Source organism: Enoplosus armatus, chromosome 19 (genome assembly GCF_043641665.1).
Source record: "Enoplosus armatus isolate fEnoArm2 chromosome 19, fEnoArm2.hap1, whole genome shotgun sequence".
Classification (NCBI taxonomy): Eukaryota; Metazoa; Chordata; class Actinopteri; order Centrarchiformes; family Enoplosidae; genus Enoplosus; species Enoplosus armatus.
This window is the reverse complement of record NC_092198.1, coordinates 10,081,209-10,092,484: the sequence shown is the minus strand read 5'-3', so window position 1 is coordinate 10,092,484 and position 11,276 is coordinate 10,081,209. Positions and strand designations below refer to the sequence as shown.

At 43.7% G+C, this 11,276-nt stretch overlaps 1 protein-coding gene across 1 annotated transcript; it reads left to right on the top strand.

The window, feature by feature from the left end:
- The first annotated feature begins 6,258 nt into the window (after window positions 1–6,258).
- Window positions 6,259–7,638, top strand: pou3f2a (POU class 3 homeobox 2a). Its single transcript, XM_070925903.1, has one exon. The coding sequence runs from the start codon at window positions 6,259–6,261 to the stop codon at window positions 7,636–7,638; it is 1,380 nt and encodes a 459-aa protein (XP_070782004.1).
- Window positions 7,639–11,276: the final 3,638 nt, after the last annotated feature.

Below are 11,276 nucleotides of genomic sequence, written 5' to 3'. Positions count from 1 at the left end.
CAAACTTTGTGCTAAGCTAAGCTAACTGGCTGTAGCTTCATATTCAACGTACAGACAAGGGAGTGGTATCGATCTGCTCATCTAACTCTCGGCAAGAAAGCGAATGGGCATATTTCCCAAAATGTTAATAATAATGACATTATCAATTTTACTTAAGTCCAGGGCAGAGGCCTGTTTTCTGCTCAGAAATCTGTCCCTGATGATTAGGAGAATCAGATAACTATTTAAGAAAGAGACATAAATCTCTGCATCGGTAGAATTAGGTGATCACAATGTAGACGTGCAACAGTTTGTCCTTGCTGTTATTGATCAGTATTGGTAATTGATACGCAGACCTGTGCTTGTAAGATCAATCTGAGCAGTGATGTCCGTCCTCCATTAGGGTGTGAAACAGTCAATCATGCATGTCAGCTCTCTGTCTATAAGTCATTCTCCCCTCCATTATTGCTGTATTGCTGTGTATAAACGCACCCACATTACTGTTTGTTTCGCACTCTTTCACACACGCTGCACCTCCTCGAACACATTTACCAAAGCTTTACTCACTCTGCTCACCCCCATCGACGAGTCCAAATTTACGGCCCCAATCTCCAAACTAGACAGAGTGTGTATCCGCATAGATACAACTAGATATGTGGCTGCTGAAGGCCAATGCAGCACTCATTCATATCGACTACACTTGCACGGTAACCCATTGTGTGTCCATTTGCATGGATAGCTGTAGATTTATCTGTACTGTAGGCCACAGTGCAGACTTGTGTATGGACGTGTATGGAGATTTACTCCTGTTTTAACCCCAGGGTTAGCCATCAGTATTGATTGGAACAGACTTAGCCTGATTTTAATCCCTGCTTGGCCCAAGACTATCGATCAGGGCACTGAGCTTTCAAGTGGGTTTAACGACCTACCTGCCCCTCCTCCCACCCTCTTTTTCTACTTTGGGGGGAAAGGGAGAGGATTGTTATTACACCTCAAAGCAGAAGCGACGTGAGGTGTTAAGCTTATACCCACGAGCTAACACACCCCTCCAACACCAAGCTATTACAGTGGGACATGACAGCAAGCTGCCTGTAAAATATGACTGCACTCATGCTTCTCCTATCTGGAGTTTGTGTTGGACATTATAAAGCAGGAGACGAGATGAATCTGAGCACCTCGACAGCAATGTCACGGTAAAAATACCTGCTGGTGAATTATGACCACTCACCTAGAGGTAGGAGCGTCCCTTTATGTCTTTATGGGTTCTCTGAAGACAGTTATATGGGACAACATGGGAAGTCTTATAGGAGCCCTGGTGCCTTGGGACTTGGGGAGTGTTGTGAATTTATAGTTCTACAGAATGGTCACCACTCTGATTGGACTGGCACAGTAACACTGGAAATGGAAAACCTGAGCTTTAAAAGTATTTGAGGGTGTGTGTTTGCTTGCCAGCGCAATGCAGAAATACAAATTTGAGTGCATTTCTGCTTGTGGAAACATTTGTCACTGTGTGTACATGGTGTGTGTGTGTGTGTGTGTGTGTGTGTGTGTGTGAGGGATGGTTACTGTGCTTGGCGTTTCTCCTCCATTTGTCCTCCCAGAGGCAGATCAGGCGAAGGGGAAATAAATTGGAGAAAGAGAATAAATCAATGCTAAACTGAGCACCAGTGAGACCTCCTAACCCTGAAACTGTCACACACACACACACGCAAAATGTGAAACGTGGCCAGGGAAAATGGTGTGTAAGTCCATATATCCATACACAGCTTAACTCGCACACACACAATCTAAGGGAAGACAGAAAAAAGGTGTGGTTAGCTGGGGAGTTTATGGTGTGTATTGCACGTGAGGTTTAAACCCAGAGTGGATGACATCACACTCTCCTTCAGTTCTTGAACTTACCGACACTTCAACTATTTTCTGTGCTCACACTTCAACTTCACTACCGCTTCAGCAGAAAATTTAACTGTGCCCAACCTCTACATATCGAATGACACTTTTTTACTTCTCAACTAACATTTCAACTGCTTTTATCTCTTACCCTTTAAATGACAGTTCAACTGTTTTCACTGCTCATTCTTACATTGCTTACTTACACACTGACAATTCAACTTCCTACAGCACTTTGACTTTGAATTAAAATTGTAATCTCTTTCAACCTCTACACATCAACTGCTTTCACTGCTTATTCTTCAAATGTTAATTCCACTACTCATAGACACTGACGATTCAACTGCCTACATCTCTTACTCTTTCAATGATAGCTCAACTGCTTTCATCTTTCACACATCAGTGGACAGTTCAACTGCTTTCACTGCTTGTAAACTTGAAATTGAAATTTCAACAGCTTACACATCAACTGATTACAGTGCATTCAAACTATCTCTGATGCCTCAACTTCAACGGATATTTCAACTGTTTTCATCTCTTACTCTTGAAATAACAGTTCAACTGCTTTCACTGCATAGATTTCAAATGCTTTTAGAAATTGATTTCAACTACTTTACCTACATTTCAGAAGAGACCCTCAAAGCCTTTCAGTGCTTCAACTTCAGCTACAACTGTTTTAAATTTTAGCGTAAGCAACTTACATTTGAGTCTTTCCTAGTACTAGTTTGAGTACTTCAGGATTGTCTTGCACAACTCTCTTTCACCGCAGTGCTCATCATACTGGAAGAAATCAATGTATCAGTGTGAGGAAACAAGCTGGATGTATTTTCTGACTGCAAAGTCAAAAGATGGAGCACCAAAACAGGACTCCCTGACATCAACCTGGACTGTACCGAGCTGAGGCTTCACAGTTCAGGCTACAGATGGAGCCGAGCACTGGCGGTTGGGGGGCAAAGGGAGTGTATAGATTGGGATTATGGGGTTGCATTGGGGAAAGGCCCTTCAGTGTGTTTTCTATTCAACCTAAGTCCTCTAAGACCTCCTCATCTCTTCTGAGAGCAGCAAGCTGAGATCTGATCTAATGCCGAGTGCCACATGTGAGTGTGTTTGTGAGAGAGACACAACACTTTGATGAGAGCCTGCTGGGGATGTGAGTGTGTATGAGTAATGAACCAGAATCCAGAGTGTGTGTGTGTGTGTGTGTGTCTGTGTGTCTATGCTTGTGTGCTTACGTTTAGGGGTAATGAAGGAGTCCAAGGTTTATATATTACTGTGTGTGTGTGCCTGTGTGCTCTCCCTCATCCCTGAAGGGTTGTTTGGGGTATTCTGTGCAGGTTTTGCTCAGGGGGGAGGTGAGTTCTTGGGGTCTTTCATTCAGATGTAATTAGCCCAGACAATGGCCTGGTTAAAGCTGGAATCCTTCGAGCCCCCTCTCCCTTTGATTGTGTGGGCCAGCTGTGGAGGAATGGCCATTATCTCCCTGTGTCCGGCAGCATAAAGAAGCCCCCCTGCCCCAGTTACCCCTGCGTTAGAGTTCCCACAGGGGGAGGGACATGGGTCGGTCACACACTGCCCTGGAGAAAGTGAAAGCAACCAGAATACTGGTTCGCTTGCAAACATTCACTCACGTAAATGGCTTCACCTCACACTTGAACCACTCCTTCTTAAACTAATGTGGGAGAGCGGGTGGCACTATTTACACAAGAGCAAAAAAGTGGCTTTTCACATCTGGATATGAAGGCAGCTGGCCTTGAACACAGCTTTACTGCTCCACTTGTACACCAGAAAGAAGTCACTCTTAAAAGCAACATGTAAAAAGCCACATATGCCTTAACTCTATAGGTGTATACAATGTGTGTGTGTGTGTGTTTGTTTTTGTTCCGCCTGTGTGCGCTTCAATCATAAATATATCATAGAGAGTTCTGCCTGCGCATAGGGACACTTAGGCCCATTAGACTTGCGAAGAAATTGAATCTTTACAGCACTGGGGCCATATAATTACTGTTAATTTAACACTCGGATTCTCCATCATTAACTCCCACTCTTGAATACAGAACGAGGGACATGGAAACACAGACACTATGTGTGTGGAACAGCAGCATGTGTTGACAGCATACCCGGCCCTTTGACTGAATTAACAGCGACCTCTTCGTCTTGTAAGAACAGGACTCGCATCGTTTATGCGTTATTAAGTTCTGTAATTGGGCACTCAGTAGTTTGCATATTAGTCTATTAGGGTAATATGTTTTGCCTCTCTCAACACACGGCTTGCCAGGGCCCCTGGCGACACATTTGGTAATTCTCAGAATTACACCTTAATCATAAACCAGTGTTCTTTCGATCCCTATAATTCAATGTGCGTCAGTTGTGTCTACGCATCCTCAGCTTGATTAGATTCAAAGTATTTATTAATTAACCTATCACTTTCTATGTGGACTTTTATTGTACGATGGTCTTTAATTAATGCTATAAGGCGAATTGTATTGTCTTTGTGTGCATTGGGTAACGCTATGACTTAAAAGTAGCCAGAAATGTATACATATTTTCATTGGTGCCCATGATGTTGCACTGCACCTCTGTTTGAAGGTGAAACTTGCATATTTTTTGTCCTTCGAGGTTCCTTTAACCTCTTAATAGCTGTTATGTTTTACAGCCGGTGTCCCACTTTGAGCCAATAAAATCACATCTCCTAAATACCAGTAGTTGCCTAAGTAGGTCCAGGGACCCCCCAAGGGTCTGAAAGGGTTTCAGGGGGGCTCAGCAGAATGAGGATTAGTTTAATTTCAATATCATTGCATTCATTTATAGCTAGGACCAGCAGATAATGCAAAATTGGTGCTTTGATGAATTTTCACAAGCCAACTCCACTGTTATTGTCTTACCAACAGTGCCAACAGATGACAAAACTGTATTGAGAGTCAACACCTTTATGGTCCTGTGTTGCAATGATAGAAGAAGCATTCAGATCCTTTACTTAAGGCAGTAAAAGTAGTAACAGCACAGTGTAATACCACCATTTACATTACGAGTAAATAAAGAAAAATCCTGCATTCAAAATCTTACTTAACTAAAAGCAGCACTAACAATATTATCAGCTAAATATGTATTGCAAATAAAATACTCATTATGCATTATGCAGATATTGCTGGATTATTATATAACAGCAGTATTTTAATGTTGCAGCTGGTCATGGTGAATCTAATTGTAACTACTTTATATAGGCTACTGTTGAGTAGTTTAATCGAAAACAATGCATCACATCTTATAATTAGTTCTGCATGTAACAGCTTAATCTGCAAAGTAGCTATATCTGTCAAATAAATGTAGTGGAGTAAAATGTACAATATTTGGCTGCGAAATGTGGAGGAGTAGGAGTATAAAGTGGAATAAAATTGAAATACTCAAGTAAAGTACATACCTAAAACTTGTACTTGGATTTGAATGTAACTGAGTTGTTTTCCACTTCTGTATGAGGCAGATATTTGAAGTGCTTGTTATGGAAAAATTGAGATCCCTTGTTAGCCATCTCTATTTGTGTGCATTGGAGGGTAATTCTCCCTCATCAATATATTGAAATTCTAGGCCTTTTTTCTTTTCGGTGTTTGGGAAACTGAGTCTCGCGTGCCTCTGTGGATGCATCCATCTCAAAGTTTACCCAACAAGCAGGTGGAAGGGGGCACGGTGGGCGCAGAGCAGGCTGAGGGACGCATTCTTGCAGCCTCCTCTCTTTGGCCCCGAGCTGCCCTCTCCGCTCGCCCCCCATTATTTGTCCCGACGGCCGAGCGCGCGGCCCCAATGAGCCCTTTGGAACGGAACGAAAAGAAGGAGCGAATTGCAGCTGTGACGTGGGCGTTGTTCCATTCACCGCGTTCGCCATGGCAACGGGGCAGAGGCCCTGGAAGCACGCAGCCCCTCTCTCTGGACAGCGTCCTGAGGGCAGAGAGGCAGCTGGAAGTTCCTCCTTCACGATCCCTGCTCACGGCTTCACGGCGCAAAATATCCCAAATATTCTACTTCAAATGCATGAAAATTGGATTCAATTAAGGTTTGGTAGTTCTGGCTGTTTGAATACTAAAAGTTCTATTCTTAAGCGCATAAATGTGGCCCCAACACCAATTAATGTGCACATTCTGTGTATCTTTAACTTTTACGCACCGTTTTGACGCACGAAACCAATAATGTGACCCACTGACCCAGATCAATGTGAACAAAGTGCTGTCAACATCGAGAAAACTGTTTCTTTTTCTTACAGCAGAGCTTGTTCAGTCTTTTCTGTGTTTACACTCAGCAGCCCGAGCTCTCCCTCTACTTTGTACTCTAGCGTGCTGCAGGACTGAATAGTATTGTTGGGCAGAGTGATTGGGGTTTCTGTACAATCTCCCGTGACCAATGAGCGGGGTGCTGTCAGGGGTAACCACATCTGTCAACCGTTCTTGGCCAATAAAGAGCGGAGCGAGGCGGACCACAGGTGCGCGCCTCTGCGTCCCCTTGGCACAGCGCCCGGGAGATGCTGGAGAGAGACGCCTAGCTGCCCCGTGGCGCAAAAGAGTTACTGTCAAAGGCAGCCTCCTTTTAACTCCAGCTATCACTCTGGCTCCGATAGTTATGGCGACCGCAACGTCCAACCACTACAGCGTCCTCACCACCCCCAGCAGCGCGCCGCCGCCGCACTCGGAGTCCGGGAGCATGCAGCAGGCGGCAGCGTACAGGGACGCGCACACCCTGCTCCAGAACGACTACAGCACGTTACCGGGCGGTGGACATCCGCTCAGCCACGCGCACCAGTGGATAACGGCGCTGTCTCACGGTGACGGCGGGGCGCCCTGGCCATCTAGTCCCCTCGGAGAACAGGACGTGAAGCCCGTGCTGCACGACAGTGACCGAGAGGAGCTGCAGAACTCCAGCAGTCTGCAGCAACAGCAGCAACAGCGACACCCTCACCTAGCGCACCAGCAGGCGCATCACGACGCCAGAGCATGGCGAACCAGCACAGCCACCACGCACATCCCTGGTATGGCGACATCTGAGGGCCAGAGCCTGGTGTACTCCCAGTCCGGCTTCGGGCTGATGCCGGGGGGAGAGCAAGGGGGGATGCACCACCACCCCCTGCGGGATGAGGACCACCACAGCCACAGCCCGCACCTCAGTGAACATGGAGGCGGCCCTGGGGCCCACCAGCAGTCTCTCTCACACCATCACCAGCACGGGGGCCATCAGGACCAGTCAGACGAGGACACGCCGACCTCCGACGAGTTGGAGCAGTTTGCCAAGCAGTTCAAACAGCGACGTATCAAGCTGGGCTTCACCCAGGCGGACGTGGGACTGGCTCTTGGGACGCTGTACGGAAACGTCTTTTCTCAGACCACCATTTGCAGGTTCGAGGCGCTTCAACTCAGCTTCAAAAACATGTGTAAACTCAAGCCCTTGTTGAACAAGTGGCTGGAGGAGGCGGACTCCACCTCGGGGAGCCCCACTAGCCTGGATAAAATCGCGGCACAGGGAAGGAAAAGGAAAAAGAGGACCTCCATCGAGGTGGGCGTCAAAGGGGCTCTGGAGAGCCATTTTCTCAAATGTCCAAAACCAGGAGCAGCGGAGATCACCTCCCTAGCGGACAGCCTGCAGCTGGAGAAGGAGGTGGTGAGGGTTTGGTTTTGTAACAGGCGGCAGAAGGAGAAGAGGATGACACCCATTGGGGGACAGATACCAGGAGGAGAGGACATGTACGGGGACACCCCTCCTCACCACGGAGGACAGACTCCTGTGCAGTGACCCCAGTCCGTTATTCTGAGCAAAACACGGACCCCTTAAGGAGGAATAATGCCTCCTTATTTGTTTGATTCTCTGTGCTGGACCTGCTCGGAACTGGACCTGAGCCAGTTTAAACGTTGGACCCACGGACACACACAGTGGGGATATACAAGCACTAAAAATACGCATAGTAGAGAGCTGTGTGGGGAGGTTTCATGCCGCGGAACTGCCAGGCATATTGGGATACGGCTGGTGTGTGCTAACCAAAAAAACAAAAAAAACAAATCAGCGACATTGATACGAAACGCTTTTCTACACCTTCTGCCGAGGCGCCAATGTGTCACCATGTACTGTGTCATTAAAGAGAGGCAGAGTGTGATGTGGACACGAGGTGTCCGCGGGGGGGAAAGACATAAAAACAAGCTTCGGGCTCGCTGAGAAGTCGCAGTCAGTGTGGGTAAATAAACGCCATCTTTCCATCATAACAAAAGCAACAGGGGTTCCTCGCAGCTTGTGGCAAGAGAGGGCTGAAATGGCAGACACCTGCTGTACAATGTTAAAAAAAAATCAAGCCAATACCAGCTTTTATTATTACTATTATTATTGTTGTTATTATTACAATTCTGGTGATTAATCTAAATTTAATGTGATGTATTGATTATAGTGTCATCCATCATTTATTTAAATTTGAAATGTTATCCTTTGCTTTAAAATTTCCAACATTCAGAATTTAGTTTGTAACGAACAGCTAAATTATAATAATAATAATAATAATAATAATTTTTCCATAGAGACTGAGTATTGGTTCACTTTAATGCTTTTCTTTCTGTGCAGACATCTCTGTGCGCCTGTTTACAGTGTGTTTTTTGCTGTTATTTCTGTACTTTTCCAAAATGCTGTGATGAGAAAGACCGAGACTGTCCGGCTGGAAAGCAATCCAGCCCACTTTGCCTTCCTTTCCTAAGAAGAAAAAATAACAACAACAACAACAAAAAACTGAATATATCCTGGTACCAGCTCTGGCCGCAGTGGCTCCACTACAACTGTGTGACTCATTCATTCACTGAGAAAACTATTTGTGGGATGTATCTCAATTCGTTTTTGTATGGCTTCGTTTGTTTGTACGTTTGTTTGTTTGTTTGTTCAGTTTTTCTCTGTCAGTCTGTGCCAAAGCACAAACACAGACACGTGCTCTTGTGCCACTTAAATCCTGTGAATTGATAACCTGATCTGGTTATTGAGTATTGAGGAGAATCCACGAGTATAGTTGGGGATTCATTCTCTGACTAAAATCTAAAGGAAATATAGAAATTCAGAAACTCAAATCCAACTGAAGGATGTAGGTGAGTGGAGTGAAAATGTAATATTTGAAAAGACCCATAATATGAATTTTTATTGCATGAATTTTATGCATTTCAGAAACTTTCTGAATGTATTCAGGCCCAACTTTCATCACCACGCATTAAAAGCTGAGCATAACAATATTTTAGGTAATGTTTTGGGCATTTTCCTTATTTAAAGGTATATTACATAATATTTCGCCCTTGATTTAAATAAGGCCCAATATTTCTGTAATTCTGTCTCCATCACAGGTGATCCTCCAGCTGAATTTGAGTTTCTGAGGCGGAAAAAAAATCTACAAAACCAAAACAAAATAGCATTGACCTGAAATCTGTGATCACACGAAGAGGAAAAAAAAAAGAAATCGACGATTGCACAATTTCTATATTGCTTTTTGTCATTAAATCGTATTTGTTTTCTACAACACTGCAGTCTCTGCACGTTTATTGAGCGACAGGAAAAGAAAACTCTGGCAGCAAGCTTCTTCTTCTTCCCCCCCCCCCCCCCCCCCCCCCCTTTGCACGCGGCCTTGCATTATAATTGTGGATTTTATCAATCCGTCTCGGTTGCTTCAAATTGTCCTTCAGCTCTTTCGGTGAAGTGTTTACTGCCGCTGATCTGCACTGATATTGTTGTCCGTGAAGATGCTCACACAGCCGTTCGCTGGCCTGAAATTGAAATACACCGCAGCGTTAATTAATATTTTCATCAGGATAAATATGAAAACTAATTGACAATTATGACGAGACGTCATTTAAAAGATCAAAACAATGACCGCGTTGCTGCGGGCCTGTCTGGAACAGGTATATATACACAACACGGTGCTTGAGGCCTGGCTGCAGGTGTAGGACAGCAGGTGATGCATTATAAATAGACTTATTAGTGTATTATGTATAATCTGGCCTGCTGCCTTCATTATACATAATCAAAGAATTATAAGCATGCACTATGTATCATTTCCATGTCCTTGGAAATTATTTGCATAATTGTAGAAATGCTTAATATGTGTGCAGACACATGTAACACTGTGACAGTTATAATAATCACAAGTTTTCAATTGGAGATCTGAGAAGCCTGTAGTGCAGTTAACATTTAAAAACTAACATTAGCGTTGAACCTCACTCTTGTTTTCAGATATTTTAAAGTATTTCGTTGCAGTTGACATTTTAGTATAATTTTCCCAGTGAGTTTTCTTATTCTTCAACACCTTATGGGTTTTTTCATTTAATGTTTCCTGTTACATGTTTTGGCTGATCGGTGGTCAAATCAGAAACTGTGTGCTGATGCCACCTAGTGGCTGTTAGTGGGTCAGACGCAGGCTTGGGTTGAATGGAGGGCCCTGCTTCATAAACACTGAATGGAAGTGCAACCAGTGATTTATTCTTTTTTAAATGGGAAAATGCTCTTTTCTAAATTATAATTTATAACCAGGACCACTCCTACCATTTAGGACACTGAGTCTGGGTCATGTGTTCTTTATTCTTTTTTTTCCTTTATAGTTAAAAAACACTTTTAACTTTGTATGATTTTAGGCTGCTTCCAGTATCTTTCCATCCCAATTCTTCATTACTCCACCAGAATTAAATTCTTGCGAGTGTGTGGCGGTCTTTGAAACTTGGAGATGAAACGCTTTATTATTTTACAGGTCTGTCCAGGATTTCACAGGAAGCTTCCCGTGCTTCGTTTAGAGTTTAGTTAGTTGCAGTTGTTGAATTTTAGTTGTATGTTGAGTTTCTTTGAAATAGCTGCTCCATGTAAATACTCATCACCTCAGTATTTCTAAAATTCAGGCTACGGCCCTGTTTACCACTTTCAACTCTTATCATTTATAAGACAAGTCCATTTTTATTTATATAGTCCAACATCACAAATAACACAGCTGGCTCAATGGGATTTATAATCTGTACAAAATAATAAAAACGAAAAAAACTAATTCAAGACAAGGGGAATGAGATCTAACAACGTCAGAAAGAGTTAATGAAACATTTCCATCTTTCTGTTTTTCATCTATTTCCAATCCATTTCTAAACAACAAGAAGGAAATCAGTGACAGGCTTCAAATTTCCTCTCAAACAGGCCTATTTACCAGTGTCATTTCATAATCTCTTATCCACGCTTTTATTTTGAAATCTGAGCCTATGTGCTTATGAGCCTATGAATCTATGTGCAATTTTAAGGCAAAAAAAGAGAGAGATTTAAGAGAGACAAAAAGAAAAAAACAAGCATTAATATTTGTGGGTCGTGGGTGTATGTGTGTATGTGTGAATGTATGTGTGTGTGTGTGTGTGTGTGTGTGTGTGTGTGTGTGTGTTAAGCCA